A 23,689-nucleotide genomic window follows, 5' to 3' on the forward strand; every position below is an offset into this window, starting at 1 on the left:
AGTTTATTTTTTATAAGTTTGCAAGGGATCTGAATACTTTCCAAATGCACTGTAGTTTTAAAATATGCAGCAAACAGCCTTGGCATAATATCTGCTCGGTGAAATGTCGATTAATACCAAGTGACAGGCAGCAATGAAACACTCGGGCTCCCAGTCAGTTTCTATTAGGCCTTTTTATTCATCAAAAGAAAATTGCGTCCCCATTCATAGATGACTGCATTTATAACAGACATGGGTCAGAGGAGCAGTCTGTGACCCATATTCACATGGCTATTTGTGATCACAGTTTTTAAAACCACCACTAAACAATTATTCAACTTTACCCATGATGTGACATTAAATCTCAACCGTGATAACCAAAGGTAACTCTTTATAGTTCATTTTATCTCTCTAGTGTACAGGACTAAGTTAGGTTAAACCCATTCATTTCGGTGACCCATCACAGAGTATTGTCACACAGGAAAGCTGAGATATATGTAAGGTACATTACAGTGCACTGTTCAGTCTAGGAGTCTTATCTAGGCAGCTTTAGGTAGAACCAAATAAAAAGGTACAATAAACTTTGTAGACTCAAATGAAAAAAGGTAGCCAGAAAGAGCGTAAAGGAGAGCTGTATGTCTTTAGGAATATTCATAAAAGTGTAGTTCTGACCTTTTCATTTTCTTGAAAAACGCCAACTAGGTGTCTCGGTCTCCCACCTCATATTTTATCTAAGCCTCACACAAACCCTGTAGCAATGGTACCATAAAGAAACATTACTAACCAGGTTGCAGTGGGGAACTACATCGCATATACCCCATGACAGGTCATTTCACAATAAGAAAAAAGAAAACAATGAGAAATGGAGGTCTATTTCCTCAAGGCGGAAGCTGTACATGCCAACTAAATTTCAGGGGTGACGACCCCCCGCCACACCACACAAAACCACGAGACCAATACAGGAAAAACACTGCCAACCTCCAATCTCTTAATGAAATCTGTTTATTTCTGTTTTGTGAGTAACATTGTAAGTTCTACCTTTTCTTCCCTGCCCTCCAAAATGTACTGTAGTAGATGAATGCCCAATCAACCAACAGTTGATGTGGATCCTCATCACCCAATCACATGCAGCTTAGAGTTTTGTCGGGGGAACCAATCCCCATTCACCTCGCTCTATCAGACACCGGAGAAGAAGAATTGTAGGATTCCAAACATGACTGACCGACATTCACCACTAAGGAATCTGAGACCAGAAAACTTGACCAGGATTCCATGCAGACAGACAGCGACAGCAAATGACCTAGTATGCGTTTGTGGTAGCCTCAGTTACCTTGAAAAGAGCCAACTTTTTTTTGTGTATATGAGACAAACCTCTAATGGCTTTTGACGATGTTCTGAAAACAGCATGGACAGGTTAACAAGAATGGGAGAAAGAAACAAGGAACGTAAAATCCTGCAGGCGGTTCCAATCTTTCCTCAGTTCCTTTTTCATGTCGTATGAGATTAAGTTTAAAAGGAAAAGACATCAATGAATCATTCAGTGAGAAAGTAGTGAGGGGGGGAAGCTTGTCTGACACCCCGAGTACTCTTTATGACTCTTGTAAGACTCAAACTGTCATGAGAAACATAAGAGTAAAATTCTTAAAGATCTGTGTTATATTCTGCTGCTGTTGCTTTTGACTTAGGAAATGCAGTCACAGGATGTGCTTACTTACTCAGCTACCAATAGCCAGGCGGGAGACTGAATTATCCCACCAATGAGGGAGGAGGATGCGCGAGCTGAGCCAGGATTTTTTCTCTTGATGAGTCAGCAGGAGCAAGGACATCAGTATGAAAACCTTGGCATCTCCGTTAAGCCTGCCGGCAACCAACAGTCACCCCTCCGAGCACCAGCCTTACATACTCCCTCCCTCACAAATATTTGTTAATGTACACTTACACTATATCACTATATCCCTACATTATAGATCAAAAACAAATGAAAAAAGACATGTACAAAGTATTAAAAGAAACGTCACAGTACATTCACAGAAGAAAAACGTTCAGCAAACCTTTCTCTCTAGGGCTGTGTAACGCAGCACAGAATCTAACCTATTGAAGCCCGTTTACTAAGCTCTCTCTCCGTTTCAAAAACTTTGCCCGCCCCACAGTTCTGCGGGGAACTAAGCATGTACAATGAACCCCCCTTACTCCCAGCTCCACTCTATTAGGAACAACTTGAGCGAGGTATTCTACAACTACACACTTTTTTTAACGTGGTGGAAGCCACATGGAATGAAATGTCGAGGAGACCTGTTTATCATGGGAACGTTTGTCTCTTGAAACCCTCCCAAAACCACAACTGCAGTGTTAAAAGCAGACAAGACATCCAAATTGCATGTTTGTTTTTTTGTCGACCTTCAACAGAAATGCTCATGTTAAGTCTATCTACTCCTCTGACACATACAAAACACATGGGACTGTTAAACTGGACCAAGCAAGAAGACATTGAGGGGGAAAATGGCTAAAACCTACGAGCTGTAGTGTTGCCCAGATTCACCAGTTGATAAATACTGTCTAGATCTGCGGGATGGATGGATGGGGGGCTGATTAGCAGAAGCATAGGGTGTTGGGGGTGGGAGGAGAAGAGAAGACAAGGTGGGGTCCCTAGGTTAGTGTCTGCTGCACTGTTACAGAATGGTATGGGAAATCAATTTATTCTTTCTTCGCTGTTCGAAAAAGCCCCTTTCTACACCAACAACTCAGTCTTCATCTTCACCATACTGGAATCCACACTTCCATATTGGAGGCAGTCATGATTGTTTTCTGTTGATCCTGACGAGAGAGATCACTTCATCGTCCTGGGAGGGGGGAGGTGTGGAGAAGACAGCCGGAGGCGGTGGTTAATAAAGGGAGCCGGGGGGAGGGGGGGGTCAGGCCAGTTGGTTTAAATCAGAAGATCCAGGGTTGTGGCAGCCACTTCAGTCCTTTCTCCCTTTTGTGTTTCTAGGGGACCTCCTGAGGACATCATCTTCTTGTTTCTGGAGAGAGCGGGAATGAGAGGGAGATTTGGGTCATCATTATTTCTACTCTGAACGATTAAATTGACACAATCAACCCGGTCACAATTATTTCTAAAGCCATTTTTACCTCAGAAGTTGCCAACAGTACTTTTACAATGCTTTTTCTACAAAAGTGGCAAGCTCTGATTTGTCGTCACAACAAACCACATCATGCTTACCAAGACTTGCCTTACTGTCCCGTACCTGATCAGTTGCCGCCTCCTCTTCCTCATTCACTTCTTCTTCTTCTTCCTCTTCCTCCTCCTCCTCCTCCTCCTCCCCTTCCTTCTCTGCAGGGCTGTCCTCTGCATCACTCTTCTTCCCTGCTGCTGCTATGGAAACCAACCAACACAGAGTTCGCTTTTACTGAGACCATTGTGAAATACCCCCAGGTGAGGCAAGGCAGCACGCATTGTCAAGTGAAATAACACCGTCTTGACATACATTTGTGAAGCTACAGTACAGACAGAGGGAGACCGAGCCAATGAGTCCTAACCTGGCTGGCTCTTCTCCTCCTTGACTTGGTCCTCCTCAGCCTTCTCCTCTTCCTCCTCCTTAACGTCTGGCTGAGGCTCGTCTGTCTTCTTGTAGTCAGCTGCAGCTGGAGCCACTGCCTTCTGTTGGGGAAAGAGAGAAAAGATACACATTAACAGTTCAAAACATTGTCTCTGATGACATCACTTAGTCATCCATTAAGGATTTTACTCCCGACATTTACTGAAAGTCTGGGGGGGGGGGTCCTGACGACTTGACCGAATTGTTGACAAATAACCATGCAGGTTGTGTGTGGGGGAGTAATTTCATAATAAATTAGACACTATTGAGATGAAACCTTAAATGGTCTGTGGTCCCTCACCTTTCCGGTGCAGAAGAAGACAATGATGAGGATGAGGGGCACGGCCACAGTCAGCACATAGACCACCCACAACCAGGGACGCTCGTCTGCTGCAGTCATCATTTGGTTTACCAGCCCGGGCTAGAGGAGATGGGAGAACACAGTCACGGAGTGGTCAAGATCTGGGAACCAACGACCACAACCAACAAACATCAACTAAATTACCAGCAGGGTATGGATTACATATGCACTATTGGGGGTGCCATTGAAAGTAGTTCTTTGTAACAAGTTTGCCACAATATGGCTGGTATAACAAATTGTTGGGTATGGGGCATTAAGAAATGGTCGGAAAAGGTCAATACCAAGTTGACCACAAAAAAAAAAAAAAACTTCACTCCTGTATCTTTCATATGAACCCTAAATATGTATTGTGTTATGATTCTTTTTTTGTTTTTTTTGTTAAGTTATTGAGGGTTTCTTTACACATCACTCACTTCCTGAGAGCCTTCATAAGGGCTGGGGGTTTCCTGTTTCACAATGCATACTTGTGCACTTGATAAAACAAAAAGACTCTTGCTTTTGTTCAATCTCAGCCAAAAGAACACCTTAGTTTGATCATTCATTCGTCCTAACCTAAGTCTCGCATACTATGGGAGAACAATAATAGATCACGGGAGGGTGTGCATCCAACTCCATCCATACTACAATAGCAGACCTGACACGAGCTGTTCCATATTAACAGTGGCAGCCAAATGGCCCAGCATGGCTACCAGTGTAAAACCAAATGATCCATAGAGCAAACAATGAGGCTGTGAAAGCAGTGGAATGCTCAGCGGGCCCCACGGTTCACTGTGAGGGGTATGTAGCTAGTACAGCCGTGTGTGTGTGTGTGCGAGACGAAGAACAAGCGAGCGCTAAGAGAGAGCGCTAAGAGAGAGCGCTAAGAGAGAGCGCTAAGAGAGAGCGCTAAGAGAGAGCGCTAAGAGAGAGCGCTAAGAGAGAGCGCTAAGAGAGAGCGCTAAGAGAGAGCGCTAAGAGAGAGCGCTAAGAGAGAGCGCTAAGAGAGAGCGCTAAGAGAGAGCGCTAAGAGAGAGCGCTAAGGGAGAGCGCTAAGGGAGAGCGCTAAGAGAGAGCGCTAAGGGAGAGCGCTAAGGGAGAGCGCTAAGGGAGAGCGCTAAGGGAGAGCGCTAAGAGAGAGCTAAGAGAGAGCGCTAAGAGAGAGAAGAGACCGGAGAGCGAGAAGCCTAGATGTATAGAGAGAGGGCCATTAAGCCCAACATGCCAGGCATCCCAGGAATTAATCTTTAGGAATAAAAGGCAGAATAGGTCTGGGGCTGCAGGGATTTAGACGAGAGGCAACCAAATTAACAGCTAATCCTTGGGTACGAGCCAACATCATCCCAACTGGACTCACAACTACTGCACACAAGCTTATTTTGCCTGAACTGCAATTGAGCGAGACCACCTGCGCGTGTGAGAAGCAGGGCCACTGCTTCTTAATAGTCCACAGCTGTACGTTTAGCTCTATGGAACAGTGTACTCTAGCGGTGCAAGAATGCACCGAGAGAAGGCTACACTCATCCTCTGGGTAACAGTCATGCTAGGCTAGCTCAAGAAAGGGACCGGGTAAGAGTCATGCTAGGCTAGCTCAAGAAAGGGACCGGGTAAGAGTCATGCTAGGCTAGCTCAAGAAAGGGACCGGGTAAGAGTCATGCTAGGCTAGCTCAAGAAAGGGACCGGGTAAGAGTCATGCTAGGCTAGCTCAAGAAAGGGACCGGGTAAGAGTCATGCTAGGCTAGCTCAGGAAGCTTTTCAACTAAATCCAACTCATACAGAGGAGTAGCTGTAGCATGGTGAGTGACTGTTCCACTGTTACTGGTCAGCTTGGCCTCTCTCTCTCCCTAGAACACCATGTGTATGTCTGTTTCCACTTATGGGCGGAGCAGGCAAGGGTTTTTACGCGTCACACGGAACAGATAGCCACGCTAACCAGTAGCATTCCTCTGAAGGGTGTGGGGAGTGTGTCTATTCTGGTGTTTCTCCATGAGAACACACAGGCAGAGAAGTCACCACTAACCACTGATATTCTCTGAATAAAATTACTTGGACGGGGACTAATACTTCATCAGCGCTCCCATTCTGAGACAACACATCATACAGACGGCCCCTGATTCTAAGTCTGTGGTTGGACAACACGTCACCTCTAGTTTAGTCTGGATTTACTTTATTGCTAACCCCAGAGGCTAGAGACTTCATGCAACGCAGAAAATATCTGCATAGCTCCATGGAGAGGTTTCAGAGAAGGCCCTGGATACAAGGACAGGTCCCATAGATGCACTTGCAGCAAAACAAACATCCATTGGGAAAATTAAGATCTTGCTGTACTCTTACTACTTAGATGCAACAGGAATCCAAAAGAGATGTTGAAAGTGCCATGGTTAGGATAGAAGAGTGGTCCTGCCAGTTAATGACACCGCATACATTTCCTTATCAAATGTCAGCATATTTTTTTGTTTTATCAACGAGGCGTGAGGACTCGCCCGTCCTAACTATTATGCGACCTCTCAACATACCTCTACACGGGTCCTGTGTACACAGTCTTCACGCTTTGTTTGCAAAAACAGTTACATTTCACAAGAGATCCAAATGAAGAATGCTTCATGATCCACATGAAGCATTCAAGTGTAGGTGTACAAGTACATCAGTGTCTGTGTATGTGCAGTTGTACCCACCTCAGCGGCTCCCTCAGCAGCTTTCTTCAAACCCCAGCCGTCATTGGCCCAGCGCTCGGCCGTGTGCCGCTCGTTGGTGATGAAGAAGTTATCGAAGAAGATGTCGCTGGACATGGACCACAGCTCCAGGCCCACGGCGTTGAAGGGGGTCATCCTGAAGGGATGGAGGTCCTCGAAGAAGTCCGGATTAGCAATCTTCCTGGGCTTCCACACACCCTGGGGAAGGAGAGGTGAATGTACATTGAGAGTAGAGTACACTGTACTGTGAGCATTTCAATTATGTTAGGGTTCAAAGTACATACATTGGGATTTGTCTGCAATGACAGCTCAGTAGTAAAAAAGAAAAAAAAAGGGTAGGACTTTTTCTTAAACACATGAAATAAATTTACTATTCAAGATAATATAAATAAGCTCTCATCAATACATACACCACGTGACCAAAAGTATGTGGACATCAGCTCGTCATTCCACAATCATGGGAATTAATATGGAGTTGGTCCCCCCCTTTGCTGCTATAACAGGATCTACTCTTCTGGGAAGGATTTCCACTAGATGTTGGAACATTCCTACAGGGACTTGATTCCATTCAGCCACAAGAGCACTAGGAGTTCCAGTTCATCCAAAGGTGTTTGATGGAGTTGAGGTCAGGGCTCTGTGCAGGCCAGTCAAGTTCTTTCACACTAATGTTGACAAACCATTTCTGTATAGACCTCGCTTTTTGCAAGGGGGCATTGTAATGCTGAAACAGGAAGGGGCCTTCCCCAAGCTGTTGCCACATTGTTGAAAGCGCACAACTGCATATTTGTATGCCTTAGTTCTAGTGAAGGGCTAAGGGGCCTAGCCTGAAAAACAGCCTCAGACCATCATTCCTCCTCCAAACTTTACAGATTGCATGGCTGTGTGCTCGATTTTATACAATGGGTGTGGCTGAAATGGCCATATCCACTAATTTAAAGGGGTGTCCACATACTTGTGTATATAGTGTACCAGAATTTCCCAAATATTTGAAGAGCAAATGAAACTATTGTGTGCATGTTATTTAGGCTACACAATTCACTGGGGTGAAGCATGCTCCTAAAGAGGCTGATGCTTTGGTACATGGTACACGCTGGGAGGTGTGAAGGGTTACCTGGTAGTTGGGATTGTCGATCATTGGGGCCTTCCACTTGCCCTTGTAGTTGGGGTTGTCAATCATGGGCCGTTGCCATGCACCGCAGCCGGGGGCGGTCTCACAGAGGGCGTTCGGGATCTGAGGGGCCTCCCACTCGCCATCCATGTCCTCATCCCTGGAGAAAAAGAAGAACAAGTTACGACAATGTCACAGACACAGTCATACAGTGTACAAAATTATGGTATACGGTTGCAAGTTACTATGGGTGTGAGAAAGCAAAGAACAAGAGAAAGAAAATAAACTGCATTTAGAAGACCTCAAAAAGGGGTCATTAGCCCATATCTCAACATTGGTCTCCGCCCTGTTTCCACTGTGTCCCGTTCCTCTAGCTCTTCTCTACCGGCTCTAATTTAATTTCCGCCACAGAAGTGAGACATCAAAGCAGTGAAAAAGCAGCTCAATGCAGCCCAAAAACCAGGCCTGGCTATCCTGAGGCAAAGCATGCCTTGTGAAATTAGCTCCTCTCACCAGGAAGCCCACTCTCTTCACAGAGAAGAGGAGCTGCCGCAAAGGCTAGCAATTAGCTTCCAACACACAAGTGGGCTGACCTAGATGAGGATACAACATGAGGTAAGAGAAGACGGTATATGAAGGGGAGAGACCAGACGAAGGGGAGAGAGAAAAGACAGAGGGGTGGTAGATTAAGACAGAAGAAATGGAGTACTATGGTAGAGGGGAGAGAGACAGCAGTTTGAGAGTGTAGCAAGATAGCGGGTTGAGCTGAATGCGACGGTATGGTAGTTACCAGTCCTCGGGCTTGACTGCATCGGGGTCACTGGTGTACTCTGGCTGATCATCCAGCCAGCCGTCTGGCTTCACTGCATCCTCATCTGGGATCTGTTTTGGTGCATCCTCATCCCTGTGGGGCAGGCGGGTGAATTTGAGGGTACACGCACTAACACAGCACAGACACCCACACCTGGCACAAACATAAAACTGTCTACAGGACATACACCTATTATCCCATGTCAAAACAATCCAACTACATTTGAAACATGCACATGCAAACTAATGTAACAGTATAACTTTAGACCGTCCCCTCGCCCATACCCGGGTGGGAACCAGGGACCCTCTGCATACATCAACAGTCACCCACAAGCCGCGGCCCTTGCAGAGCAAGGGGAACTACTACTTCAAGGTCTCAGAGCAAGTGACGTCACCGATTGAAACGCTATTTAGCTCGCACCACCGCTAACTAAGCTAGTCTTTTCACATCGTTACACTAACCTGCTGAAATAGCCTCTCTCCCTCTTACACACAGGCCCTTACCAGTCCTCAGGTTTGACTGCGTCAGGGTCCTGGATCTTGGGCCTCTCGTCCCAGTCCTCTGGCTTGTGGTCGTCGGGGTCCTCGATCTCGGCAGCAGGATTGATGGGTGGGGTCATGTCTGTCAGCAGGTTACCACTGTTCACCACTGTCTGGTCTACCAGCACCTCAAAGCTGTTGTCTGGGTTCACCACTAGGAGGCGGGAGAGAGACAGAACTAGTTAGAGGAACTAATAGAAATGTAACAAGAAGAACGAACACTATTCCCTAATCTAACTGGCATACAATCGTGTCCCACACAATACATTTCCATGTGATCGTTAAGTGACATCGCACCAGTTACAACAGCAGGGATACCTGAATGGTGCCTGAGAACATGTTGAAATGTCTTACCCAGTGTGTAAAGGTGGGTCTTCTTGTCGGTGTAGTAGGTGCGCAGGTCTGCATCAGGCTTCTTGGCGTGCTTCTCCTCGTACTCGCCAGTCTTGGGGTTCTTGTGGCGGAAGATGAAGTGCAGCTTGTAGTCCTCGCCACACTTGTCTGGTCCGAACATGATGGTGTAGGGAGTCTTGTCAACAAACTCATCCTGGTGGGAAGGACAAATATAATTTACTGTGGCTCTATAAGAGCATTATGGAATGTGTAACTGGCGACTGGATTTCCAGGCCGTCTACATTGGTACATTTTAAATGAAGACCAAGCTAAGGGGTCTTTTACATAAACAGAGGACTTTTGAGAGGTTATTTTGTGTTCTGAGAGTGTCTTAGATTGCATGGTGCACAGATAGAATGAGCCAGATATTTCAATGGATGTATAAATATGAAGCATCCGCTTGGCATCTCCACTTACTACCAAATATGGTGGTGAGAGGAAGCCCAGTGGCTGGAAGTGGGAGATGACGGAGCGAGATGGATTTTGGCTGATCTTCTGCAGATTCTCACCGATGAAACATTTGATCTCAATACAGTTTCCTGTTTCCAAAACTATAATATTTTATGAACAGAGTGGACTAAGTTACGTAGATTTAACCAGTTGCAAAAGTATACTATTTATTTTATTATTATAATTATTCAAAATCGGTTTTTAGAATGAGTCCAAGGGTGCATCGAGTTATTGCACACTCCCTTCGCAAAGTAGCTGTTCCCTAACGAAAACATGCTATAACGTGCCTTGGCTTCGTGTCCTTGGCGTCGCCCCCCTACTTTCTTGTTCTGCCCACTATGACTAATTTGTTCCCATTCGAAACGACAGGCTGTGGTCTATCTTGGATTCGTTATAAAAATCTTTGGTGCAGACGTGTGGCTTACCAGGTTAAGGTCTGGGGTCTGGGAGAGCAGTTTGACGTAGGCACCACCACAGTCGATCCCCTGCTGGAAGTTGACCTCATACTGGACGATGAGGGGTTTGGTGTCGAAGATGAAGGGTCTGAGGAGCTGTGCTGAGATGGCGTGGTGCTTAGCACGTGACTTGAGGACCAGGCCTTTGTCTCCAGGCAGCTTGCTGTCTTTCATGTCCTCCACCTCCCAATTACCTGCAAGGAGGTCAAATATGTGAATATACTCACTTGATAACTGCCTGAATGGAGCCAAAGCTAGGTTGTATTCATTAAGCACCAAACACAAATTTTTGTTTTCTGTTTGTAAAATTATTTGCTATGTTATGCCCTACTTAATACAATGTGTCAGAGACCTGGCCTAAATTTAACACCCACCGCCCGCCAAATGCAGGTAGATTTTATCATTGGCAGGTAAGAATCTCTCATTCACAAGCCATGTTAGCGGGTGGTCACACTTGGGCCACTACAGTGCGAGCATTTTATATAAAAATAGTAAAAAGTCAAGTATGGGCACATGCTGCAGTAGCTGTTTTCAAAGTATTTCTGCCGTTGTCTTTCATATCCGGCAGTGCACCAAAAAAATGAATCCTAATGTTATAGCTATACCACCTGGCTGGGGGGTTGTGAGTGAAGTGCTAAAAGATTGCTTCTAAAAAAACAATCTACACAGGCATAACAGTTGGTGTAACTACTACAATAATTTCTACATGTGTTTCTTGGATATTTACATTTTGTTCACAAGTCAGGCTGTTTTTCAATGTTTGAGTTTGCTTCCACTGCTAGCGAAGACAAATTTTCAAAAGGCACAGCTTAAAGGGGCAGCTGAAATTGTCTCTCATCTCTATTTTGGTTAAAATACTCAGTTCACAACATTAAATTAAATTGAGCAATATACCACATGACATCTTACTAGTAACACATTCATTGATTTAGAAACATTACAAAGCATGCTCATCAACAAAAAATAACTGCTGTTTTTTTGTGTAATTAATGTGGGGAAAAATATTTACAAAAAAGTAGATAAAAAAAAAATATATATATATTTTTTAAAATCTACCTTCCACTGGCTGCTAGACTAAAAATGTCCTCTGACCAGGGCCATAACTGTCTTAGTGCCTACCATCATACTTGGCGATATCCTCATCAATGTCCTCCTTCTTGGCCTTTGAGAGGACCCAGCTGAAACAAGAGAAGCAAATTGACTTGAGTCAAGTAAACAGGGTAGCACCTGGACACCAGAGGGACAGCCCCTGGGGGAATGACCTTGAGGCTGGGTTCGTAGTTAGGTCAAAATGGCAGCTGGTCCTATAGTGAACACTCAAACAGCACAGTGTGGCATATGAAGAGAAGACAATAAATGCAGTTTATTACACCCATGTTATTTCAGCACAGCATATTTGAAGATATCTTCCTTGGTGTAGATGTAATTTGCATTACAAATGACTGTATATAATAATGCCTGTGTTTAACAGCACTGTTTCAAAGTTTAATGAGTTCTCACCTGTCTAGGGTCCCCCTGTCAAAGGACTCAGCGAAGAAGTGTTCCCCCATGGGCTCGGGAGCTTTGTAGGTCACCTAGAGAGGAGCGGAGAGCAGAGGGGTCAGTGGGTCAGCTCGTCCACTGCCTAGTGTGCCAACCAGGACACGTGTGTGTGTGTGTGTGTGTGTGTGTGTGTGTGTGTGTGTGTGTGTGTGTGTGTGTGTGTGTGTGTGTGTGTGTGTGTGTGTGTGTGTGTGTGTGTCCTATGCAAGAGCAATGGGAGGACATAGGTCAGTCAGATAGAAAACCTTCAAGTCACATTGCTAGTCAATGTATCACCCCAAGAGTTTCTTTTAAATGCCTCCCTACCTCTACTGAAGTTAGGCTAGTCAGAGATTTTCACCACTGGAAATGTCTCATGACTCATGACTGGCATTAGCCATATCCTTTATGTAGAAACAGGGTCTAAAATGAACACCCGCCACCTGCAGGTAGGTTTTGGCATTGGCGGGTAAAGATGTCTATTTCACCAGCCACGTGTGAATAAATAAAAAAATAGTCAAGTATGATCAAATTTATAGTAAAATAAATCATGCAGAAGCTGTTTTTTTGTAAGTATTTCTGCCATTTTGTTAGCTGGTAATTTAAATTGTACAAAGTCAAAGAACTACAAATCCAATAGACTATTCCACTTTGCGCTGCAGCACTGCCTGGCTGGGGGCTGTGCGTATGTGTAGAGCTGAGTGAAAGATTCATTTTTAGAAGCTCTGTGCACAAGCATAAAAGTTAGTCTAATTTAATTGAAACTAAAGTTTACTGAAGTGAGACTTTGTCCTTGTGTTTCTTGGCCATTTACATTGTTCTGTTCACAAGCTAGGTTGTTTTTCTATGTTTGAGTTTCAACTGCTAGGGAAGAGAAGACAACACTTAGTAGTCAGACTCAATCTCACAGGCACAAACATGACTGTAGTTGCACAACCACGGTAACCTCCCACCCTTAAAGTGGCAGGTGAACAATTTGTCTCATCTGTGATATTTTGGTTAAGACTCAGGTCATAAAAAAAATGAGCTCAAACCTCCCATTCACTCTACAGCCCATTCACAATGGACATTTGACTAGTGAAAATGGGTCGGTTGGTATGTATGTGTGTACAAGAGAGGCACTCCCTGAGTCAATGCAGAGTATATCCAAGCAGTAAACTAAATTATGATCCATTTATCCTTGAGAGGATCAGTGAGCAGCCATGTTGGCATAACCTCTGCTCCTTGGCTGTCACAATGTGTGTATGCTGGAGGGAAAGAGAGGAGCTACACTATCTAACCACTAAAACTTCATACACACTGGTCTAGGTCAATAGGATACTTACTTTAGGGGCTGGAGGCGGTCCCGGTGGTGTGTCTGCATCCTCTGGCTCTACCTCCCCATCCAGAAGCTCCTCCCCAAGGCCCAGGTCCTCCAGCTCGTCTTCCACGCCCATGTCTTCCGCCAGCTCCATGATAGGCTCCTCCTCCTGGTGGGCGGCCACTGTGGTCAGTAGCAGAGTGGAGCACAGGCCCACGGCCAGCAGCACAACACACCTCACATTCAACTCCATTGTCTAGGGGAGAGGAGAGAGATCAATTCATAAACTAGGATAAAATGTGAGCGGTTGCCTCAGCTGTCCATAAGTGCTTTAATAATAAGAAGTATGGCAGATACCAATGATAGTCTTGCCGACTCGAGCCTACTAATTACTTTGGCTAATTAACAGATCCCCATTTCCTGTTTGCATCTACATTCAGATTCCCAAGGTTTCACCCTAGGATTTTTTTCTGCAGTGACGGCAAGGGTAGTGGGGTTTCATTGAGACTAGCGTTAGTGCAATACCATGCTAGCTGTTCCCCTAGACCCCTCAAACTCAACTCTGGACCGCCAAGTCAGTTCCACTGCATTTTTTCATTGTTCACCCATCACAGACTGATTTAGACCTGGGACACCAGGTGGGTGCAATTAATCATCAGGTAGAACAGAAAACTAGCAGGCTTCAGACCTGTTAGGGTAAGAGCTGAATGCCTCCAACATATTATCCATTTAAAAGCACACCTTGGCAGAAACATTTATGACATACCAGTAATGAATATGGGGGAAAACACTGATTCCTATTGAATTCCTTCCTTAGCCATTTCAGATTGCTAGCCACCTTACCTCGAGGGCTAGGGAGGATGAGCGGAGTTAGTATTATTGCTTAGTTACACCCATCCGTTCCTTTCACATCAAAATGACTAAGAGTAAAGGCTGATTTCAAACAGTGGAAGCTATGTGTAGGGCAAGAAAGATGGAAGAGATGTGATGGAGAAAGGGAAATGACAGCAGAGAAAATGCAGCCATTAAATAAAGAGTAAATAAGGGGATAAACCAGAATCTTTTTTAAAGGAAGGAAACTGGGGAGGAAGAATATGTGAGAGACTGGACTACATGAGACACCAGAAATATGTGGGCGAGTGACAATGCAAGTCAACATATCGCTGAGCTGGAGAAAAAAAAAGAAGTTACTTCCAGGGCAGGTGGCCATTGTGTCAAATTACATAGAGCTTTTTATCCTATTAGAACATAAAAAACCTAGCGGAATAGGTGGTCCATGCAGGAATCAAACCGACAACCCCGGTCTTATAAGGACTATAATTGAATGTTCCTGGAACCAAAATGGTCCATTAATACCACTAGGTTCCCTCCTAAGGTTTTAAATGTTTATCCTTTCCATGCCTGCAGAACGCACACACCCTCTGACTGTTTCCAGGCATATGGTCACCATGCCGTTACCCAGAGCCTCCCTGGCACCCATTGCCATAGCGACGAGAGGGGTGCCTGAGGGATATGCAGCCTTAGCCTTTCCCCTAATGCGATCAGTCCCAATGAGATTACACTAGCAGGCCATATAACACCCACTGAGTTCATACACGACACATTTAACTGTCATTTTATTCACAGGCAATTTACTCGACACAATACAAATAATTTAGGACAGACTGTGTGCACACAGACATGTTCCTCCGACACAGTCCCAAATCAACCCTTAGCCTGCCCTACCACCCATCTACTGGAGTGGACTACATAAGTGTAAGCAATATGGCAAATATTCTGCCGAATTATCAGATTATTATAAATGTTTCTTAAGGCTAGCACATGTCGCACTGAATGTGGATCTAGCTTGTGTCTGCCAATCGCGTTTTAGGGACCATCCGCAGTAGACTGCCAACTTTTTTCAAACAATTCTGCATGTAAAATCAGTGTGCATTCGTTTTCAAATTGCGTTCAGAGGTTCTAAGTACTCTCGGCCAGGAAACGCTATTGCTGTGTCTGAGCCCTTATACCTATCCAATCCTCTCAGATCTTCGCTAGTGCCTAGGGGGAAAGGATTGATTCGGGATTGGGTTGTCTTCTAAATCGGATAAAGCCAATGAGATTGCAATTTGTGCCCTCAAATCCCCCCTACTCTCACCCCTCAGCATGTTCTGATACCATTAGCCAAATAAGTGGGGCTGGTCACAGAGAGAGTGAGTATGTAAGAGTACTATTAGGTCCACATTACCATATGCAGTATACAACTGATACACTGCTCAGAAAATAAAGGGGACACTAAAATAACACATTCTAGATCTGAATGAATTAAATATTCTTATGAAATACTTTTTTTCTTTACATAGTTGAATGTGCTGACAACAAAATCACAAAAATGATCAATGGAAATCAAATTTATCAACCCATGGAGGTCTAGATTTGGAGTCACACTCAAAATTAAAGTGGAAAACCACACTACAGGCTGATCCAACTTTGATGTAATGTCCTTAAAACAAGTCAAAATGAGGCTCAGTAGTGTGTGTGGCCTTCACGTGCCTATATGACCTCCCTACAATGCATGGGCATGCTCCTAATGAGGTGGCGTATGGTCTCCTGAGGGATCTCCTCCCAGCCCTGGACTAAAGCATCCGCCAACTCCTGGACAGTCTGTGGTGCAACGTGGCGTTGGTGGATGGAGCGAGACATGATGTCCCAGATGTGCTCAATTGGATTCAGGTCTGGGGAACGGGCAGGCCAGTCCATAGCATCAATGCCTTCCTCTTGCAGGAACTGCTGACACACTCCAGCCACATGATGTCTAGCATTGTCTTGCATTAGGAGGAACCCAGGGCCAACCGCACCAGCATATGGTGTCACAAGGGGTCTGAGGATCTCATCTCGGTACCTAACGGCAGTCAGGCTACCACTGGCGAGCACATGGAGGGCTGTGCGGCCCCCCAAAGAAATGCCACCCCACACCATGACTGACCCACCGCCAAACCGGTCATGCTGGAGGATGTTGCAGGCAGCAGAACGTTCTCCGCGGCGTCTCCAGACTGTCACATGTGCTCAGTGGGAACCTGCTTTTATTTGTGAAGAGCACAGGGCGCCAGTGGCGAATTTGCCAATCTTGGTGTTCTCTAGCACCGGTGTTGGGCTGCAAGCACAACCCCCACCTGTGGACATCGGGCCCTCATAGAGTCTGTTTCTGACCGTTTGAGCGGTCAGAAACAGACACATGCACATTTGTGGCCTGCTGGAGGTCATTTTGCAGGGCTCCGGCAGTGCTCCTCCTGCTCCTCCTTGCACAAAGGCGGAGGTAGCGGTCCTGCTGCTGGGTTGTTGCCCTCCTACGGCCTCCTCCACATCTCCTGATGTACTGGCCTGTCTCCTGGTAGCGCCTCCATGCTCTGGACACTACGCTGACAGACACAGCAAACCTTGCCACAGCTCGCATTCATGTTCCATCCTGGATGAGCTGTACTACCTGAGCCACTTGTGTGGGTTGTAGACTCCTTGTCATGCTACCACTAGAGTGAAAGCACCGCCAGCATTCAAAAGTGACCAAAACATCAGCCAGGAAGCATAGGAACTGAGAAGGGGTCTGTGGTCCCCACCTGCAGAACCACTCCTTTATTGGGGGTGTCTTCCTAATTGCCTATAATTTCCATCTGTTGTCTATTCCATTTGCACAACAGCATGTGACATTTATTGTCAATCAGTGTTGCTTCCAAAGAGGACAGTTTGATTTCACAGAATTGTGATTGACTTGGAGTTACATTGTGTTGTTTAGTGTTCCCTTTATTTTTTTGAGCAGTGTATGTTTTTCAACCATAATTTAATCTAAAATCAAGTCATAATATAGAGGGATCTAACCGAAGTCCATTAACACACAAACCAAAGTTACCAATTGTCTTTGTCAGATTACCAGCACCTACACGCTAGCATGCAATCGCACACTATACATAGCTTAACCCCACGTGGTATTAGCATCAGTAGCACTACCGGCTAGCACTTCCCATGGCACAGCAGTAATGGTGGTAACTAGCCCAGACAGTCTAAACAAAATGGTTATTAGGTCAAGATAAATCATAATGCACTACTGTCCATATATGGTATGAAGATTAATACTCCAGTACTACCGTTCTCATCACAACTCCTATTCAGTATCTCTATTGAGTTTGTTCTGCAGGTCATATGTGCATTCTAAAGGCTCGCACACATTGCACCGAATGTGGACCTAGCGTTGGTATGGCATTCGTTCAGTGCACCGTTTTTACAGGAACACCGGCTGTAGACTTGACTGCCGACATTACTCACCCGATTATACATGTGAAAAGAAAATCACTGGAGTAGCTGGACAAAAATCCTTGAAGGTGGGTGAGAGCTATACACCCATCCCCCCCAGCCAACTCCCATCTGTCCAGATAACCAGCCCCCCCCAAGGGACACATCACCTCTACAACCATATCCCTTAAGGAGTGTCCTGAAGGGACAAATCAGGGGAGCTGCGAACACAGCCTGTGTGTGTGCACGCTTGCGAAATGTACAAATCGTCAGGAGGTACTAAAATCATGACTTATTGCAGAGAAGAAACCGTTGGTGGACATTTATGATATGCTGCTTCCAATATCACCATACCCAATATAATCGTTTTGTGCCATTAATGACAATGTTATGTACAATGTGTGTATTTACAATATTAGTCGCATTCTCATTAAATAATTCTTAAGAATAAGGCTTAGTTAATTTAAACATGCTGATAAAACTGCACAGTTTAGGATTTGTACATTTAAAATGGAGTATAGTCTTGCTGCAACATATACCATCAACGTCAGATGTCACAATATTCGATTTAATCATAAAATCGGCACTCGCGGGTAGCAAGGGGTTTGGGTAGCCAGGCAACAGCCACGCAGGGTGGTTGTCACTAGTTCGCACAGCCACAAAGAGAATTTGCTATATCGTAAACATTTTGGAAAACAAAAACATTTGTAGAAATAGGCGGTGTAAGGCACAATTATGAATTTGTGACTGTGTTAACTAGTGATGACCACACAGTGCCTAAAGAAAAATTAATCTCAACTTTCCCTTCACAGCTTTTCATACATAGAAACACTGTCACCACTTTGCTTTCACTAGCCAAGAGGGACACCTTCAGGCCCGGTGATGGTCCTGGCGGTGTCTGTCTACGCGACAGCTGGTGTTTTTTCTAACAGAGGGCTCTGCCATGAGTCTGTTTGTAAACTGTGACTAGGGTGTTTCCCTGCAACAAGTCAAGCTGCCAACAGAGGGGATAACCAGAGGGAAGCTCACCAAAAGAACCATGCATGTATCTTCTTGATGTCCAAGTGAGGGGTTAACATACAAGACTTTTGGGAGTGGGTGAGGCAAAGGGTTGTAGTTGACTTGCAAGGTCCATAGTTCGGCTTGGGCAATGTCACTGATCTGGCTTTCAAGTCTATGAAAATGCCCTTTGTTACAAATTTAATCAGAACCATGCATAATGAACATTCACTAATAATGCCCAACTTCTCGAAGCAGGGCATTAGGCTATAGAAAATTAACACAGGTCTCATCAACAATCTCTCAAGCCCACGTGATCGTGATTGGCCAGCTAATCTTTATATTTCAAGTTTAGCCAACTTGGATCTATTTGTTAGCCAACAAGGTTGAAGTTGTCTCTGTTTGAAAAGCATGTTAGCCTGTCCAATTTGTTCAGACGTTGAAATCAAGTAACCTAGACATATATACACAAAGGTATGTGGACACCACTTCAAATTTGTGGATTCAGCTATTTTAACCATACCCGTTGCTGACAGGTGAATAAAATATCTATAGACAAACATTGGCAGTAGAATGGACTTACTGAAGAGCTCAGTGACTTTCAATGTGGCACCATCATAGGATGCCACCTTTCATCAAATTTCTGCCCTACTAGAGTTTCCCCGGTCAACTGTAAGTGCGGTAATTGTGAAGTGGAAAGGTCTAGGAGCAACAACGGCTCAGTCGCAAAGTGGTAGGCCACACAAGCTCACAGAACCGCAGAGTTGGAATGTAGCGCATTAAAATTGTCTGTCCTCAGTTGCAACTCTCACTACCAAGTTGCAAACTGCCTCTGGAAGCAACATCTGCACATCAGTTTGTCGGGAGCTTCATGAAATGGTTTCCGTGGCCGAGCAGCCGCATACAAGCCTAAGATCACCATGCGCATGCAAGTGTCAGCTGGAGTGGTGTAAAGCTCACCGCCATTGGACTCTGGAGCAGTGGAAACACGTTCTCTGGAGTGATGAGTCATGCTTCACCATCTGGCAGTCCAACAGAAAACCTACCCGAATGCATAGCACCAACTGTAAAGTTTGGTGGAGGAGGAATACTGGTATGTGGCTGTTTCTCATGGTTCGGCCTAAATCCCTTAGTTGCAGTGAAGGGAAATGTTACCACTACCGCATACAATGACATTCTAGATGATTTTGTGCTTCCAACCTTGTGGCAACAGTTCAGAAAAGGCCTTTTCCTGTTTTAGCATGACAATGTCCCCTTGCACAAAGCACAGTCCATACAGAAATGGTTTGTTGAGATCGGTGTGAAAGAACTTGACTGGCCTGCACAGAGCCCTGACCTCAATCCCATTTAATACCTTTGCGATGAATTATAACGCCAACTGCGAGCCAAGGCTAATCGCCCAACATCAGTACCTGACCTCACTAATGCTGGTGGCTGAATGGAAGCAAGTTCCCACAGCAATGTTGCAACATCTAATGGAAAGCATTCCCAGAAGAGTAAAAGCAGTTATAGCAGCAAATGGGGGACCAACTCCATATGAATGCCGATGACTTTTGGTCATGTAGTGTACTTTACTTCTCAGAATGAGAACAAGTTGCCAATTCCTTATATGATTGTATTTTATGCTTATTGCATATTAATAAAAACACATACTAGATGTATAAGTCTGATGTCACGACAATTACAGTACTTTAATAAATTATACCATCAATTCATTATAGTAGTAGTGCAGAACATGTGGAACAAGAGGGGTTGTCATATTGATACCCTCGTTTTAGTAGTGTCTGCTCTATTACTCCATTACAGTAGAATAATATCTCAATGAGTTTGTGTCCATATGACTCATTCTGTTTAACCAAACCTCAAATAGCAAGTTGAAACCACTTGTCAGAGAGAAGGATGTGATCTCTTAACTTGTTTGACGTGAGAGGCAGGGAAAGGGCCTGGTGTGTATGTGTAAACCATAAAGATCTGTCCAAAATAAGGCCAATGTGTTTCTATAGGCTGATTTTGGATCTAAGCTTTTCGCCTGCCTTCCCGCCTTTGGGACAATGACTCCCAAAAATACAACATGAGAACAAGCAGACAAACCAAACTCATAAAATAACCTTGATTCTTGCAATACAAGAATTTGGAATATCGCACAAAAACAAATTCTAATTAATGCAATATATCGCCCAGCCCTAACCCACAGTCACTCTGTTTGGGGGATACAGGAGCTTGAAGGGTGCTTGCAGCCTAGGACAGGTGGGAGGCATTTTGTGGTCCAGGGGTGGGAGGGCCAGAAGGATAAATTTGAGAGTAGTGCCAAATGTAACTTTCTCAACAAAGGCTGGAGACGTCATGCGGGCAAACAAAACACCGCACACACACAGGAGGAGAGACCCTAGTTGTGCTGCCAAGTGGACAGCCTTCCCCCATTTACATCATGCCTCAGTGGTCACATGTCCTTGAGAGCAGAGCAGATAGGAGGGGAGGTGACTGTAGACTAATCAATCAGTGCTCAAGCAACACAGCAAGGAGTGTTATCTGTCAGCCAGTCTTCTGAATTCATTCCATCCAGTTCACGCTGTACTTGGGGAAAACAGTGCTGTCTTCTAATGCTGAGGTCATATGGTTCTCTCAGTGTATACCATCTAAGTAGGAGACATCTTGTGCAAGATGTCAAACTGTGCTTTCACAGAGTGTCCTCTCATGGATAAGAAACATGCAGCAGCTGATACTGGAAAGCCAACTGCTGTGAGGCCCTGTCTAGGTCATACTGTAGGGAAGGAGTGCGCCCTGAGTTGAAGCAGATAAGATAAGGCACCCCCTATGTGCCTTTCGGGGCCTTGACCATCTCAAAAAAGATAATGCAAGATGTAAGAAGATTATGTAAAAGCTAATATTATATTTTAAAGCATGTGTATCAGTCCATTGTGCCATTCAACATTAGTTACTAAATTGTCAACCAGAGTGGATTTAAAATACAATTATCTTCTTAATGTCCAATCTTAAAACCTAACAGATCTGTTTTAAATATTACCCACCAGAGAACTGAGAAGTTATTATTTAACAAGGTATAACAACAAATGTCCAACTTCCTACGCCCATTCAGATAAATTATTTATATAGAATAGCAATTACATTTCTCACAATAGCTAACCATTCAATAAGACACATCAATTCTAGCTTTGGGAAACATTGGGAGTCTGTATTGGTTGGACACCCTGAGTTCTGCATCCTTCTGGTGGGTGGCAACGGAAAATAACCCTATCACAATATAGCTGGCCCGACTTTTCCTGTCAATAAAGGCATACGTAAAATCTCTAGGAACTCGATTTACCAGATATAAAGTGAAGTGTCCCTCACTATCAAATAAGCGCCCGAATCCAATTGTCCTCTGAACTGCACCATATTCCTGCAATTAGACCAAGCACTACACACACAGCAGGAATATGGTGCAGTTCAGACAAGTTGGATTCAGACATTACATAGCGAGGTTAACATTTCACTTTACATCTGGTAAATCAAGTTCCTAGAAATTATACATGTGCCTTGGTGGCAGAAAATACATTGGGGGAGGGGTGAAGCTGGCAATGTTGTGATATGGTTATTTTCGGTCAGCAGCCACCAGATCTATGCACAACTCAGGGAGTCCAACCAATACAAGACTTCTGTGTCCCAAAGCTAACCAATTCCGTTAGATAAGCAAACTGTAAAAGGCACATTTCCAAGAGGGCGCTGTATGACCTCTATCTAGCCGTTGCACTTTCTGGTTTCATTCAGTGGCGGAAGTGGGTTTGTAAAACTGGTCTTACTGCTTTGCCAGTAATACCCGTTTCCATGGTAGAACAGGGTTAACAAGGTTTTCCTATAAAACACGTAGCAATTCCTACAAGCAGGCTTTATGTAGCTCCTAAGGGAAATTATTTCACATAGAATATTATCTGTACCTAGCTATAATACTCATCTTGATAACCCCCTTTTGAAGGGAGTATGCTAATGTTACCCACTATATCCAACACAGAAAACGCGATTACAATTATCACACGAAAAAGGACATAGCTACATAGTTAGGGCAGAATGCTTATCATGAGTCCATTAATTTACTTGTGTACGATATTTAAATAGCCATATTGGTTTCGCACCATGACACACACTGCTGCATCATCACCACATTTTTTTAACTGATTTCTAGTGTTAGTCAACTACAATATAGTTTGTGAAAATGTCGGAACGTTTTGTAACAAATAGGCAATATGTCATTTTCCTTACTTTTAACTCGAGGCTGGTATCGCTTGCTATCCACGTTCGATTCCTCCCATGTAGCCAAGTTAGGTAACGTTAGCCTGTCCAACTTGTCTTACACAAAATGTCGACAAAATGAACACACGAGCAAAGTGTGCAACTGACGGTGTTATGTGACAATATACGGAACAATTACATTAATTTGTTATCTTAATTGTTAACTAGGCTAAATGAGCTTGTTAGCTGGCCGTCAGACCACGCATGGGTTCTTGATCTTATTCAGTATTGCAATTAAACGATACTGGCCTGTATGCAAACAGCTGAACATCCTATATCAATTTAGACTGACATTATAATTTAGCGACTTATGTTTGTAAGAAGTGATATTTGTTCGTCATTTACTTACCTCCTGATTCCGATGTGACCACTTGGAACTACAGCCGGATCACGTGTGGCTTTGGGGCATGCATACTGGATTAGTAGCTCCACCTTCTCCACTTGCTGATTGGTTGCCAAATTGAAAACGTTGATATTTTCCGGGAATTATAGGAATTTGATTGCTTGTACTACACGCTCATCACAATGAATGGTCTCCGCCCCCAATCTCAACCTCGTGGACGGCGATGATTTGTCCAGCTCTAAGCGGAAATGCATGCCGATTGGTTATAGTCAGACAAGGCTCAAATATAAATTTGCAGCAGCGAAAATGATTGATGATTGTTGTAGTTTATGATCAATTAATGATTTATGTACTTTGTGAAGTTCGAATAAAATAGTAAAACTCTTTACATATTAATTTATCAACTAAAGCGCCGATGTGATCATTCTGAATGTGAAGTTTATTGAATATGGTGTAGGCTTATTAAATAATGTACAATATAATTACATCCCTGTTGATAGACGCATTCATTTGGATACCGTTCTTTTTTTCTGATCATAAACAACAACAAATGCTAATTGCATGCCCCCATCCAGGTCAAATTTGGGGGTGTTTGAACCCCATAATAATGGACTG

General features: G+C 44.3%; 1 protein-coding gene across 2 annotated transcripts; it reads right to left on the reverse strand.

The window, feature by feature from the left end:
• Window positions 1-154: 154 nt before the first annotated feature.
• On the reverse strand, window positions 155-23,212 carry LOC123993485 (calnexin-like). Of its 2 annotated transcripts, none has more exons than XM_046295676.1 (14): window positions 23,081-23,212; window positions 13,208-13,438; window positions 11,862-11,935; window positions 11,481-11,539; window positions 10,332-10,555; window positions 9,418-9,610; window positions 9,028-9,217; window positions 8,504-8,617; window positions 7,717-7,873; window positions 6,588-6,803; window positions 3,877-3,996; window positions 3,517-3,637; window positions 3,225-3,352; window positions 155-2,999 (listed from the first exon to the last, which is right to left on the reverse strand). In XM_046295676.1, the coding sequence occupies exons 2-14, from the start codon at window positions 13,433-13,435 to the stop codon at window positions 2,940-2,942; spliced, it is 1,884 nt and encodes a 627-aa protein (XP_046151632.1). In that variant the 5' UTR covers window positions 13,436-13,438; window positions 23,081-23,212; the 3' UTR covers window positions 155-2,939. The 2 variants fall into 2 exon arrangements, with proteins under 2 accessions (XP_046151632.1, XP_046151631.1); XM_046295675.1 differs by lacking the exon at window positions 23,081-23,212 and adding an exon at window positions 22,702-22,964.
• Window positions 23,213-23,689: the final 477 nt, after the last annotated feature.

Source organism: Oncorhynchus gorbuscha, linkage group LG13 (assembly GCF_021184085.1).
Source record: "Oncorhynchus gorbuscha isolate QuinsamMale2020 ecotype Even-year linkage group LG13, OgorEven_v1.0, whole genome shotgun sequence".
Taxonomy (NCBI): Eukaryota; Metazoa; Chordata; class Actinopteri; order Salmoniformes; family Salmonidae; genus Oncorhynchus; species Oncorhynchus gorbuscha.

Excerpts from the sequence above, each read along its gene's own strand:
- LOC123993485 (XM_046295676.1), bottom strand. The coding sequence starts at position 13,435 with ATGGAGTTGAATGTGAGGTGTGTTGTGCTGCTGGCCGTGGGCCTGTGC. Across the intron at positions 7,874-8,503 it reads GCAGTCAAGCCCGAGGACTG|GGATGAGGACATGGATGGCG; the intron begins GTAACTACCATA and ends CTTTTTCTCCAG. Across the intron at positions 3,997-6,587 it reads CTGCTGAGGGAGCCGCTGAG|CCCGGGCTGGTAAACCAAAT; the intron begins GTGGGTACAACT and ends CATCTCCTCTAG.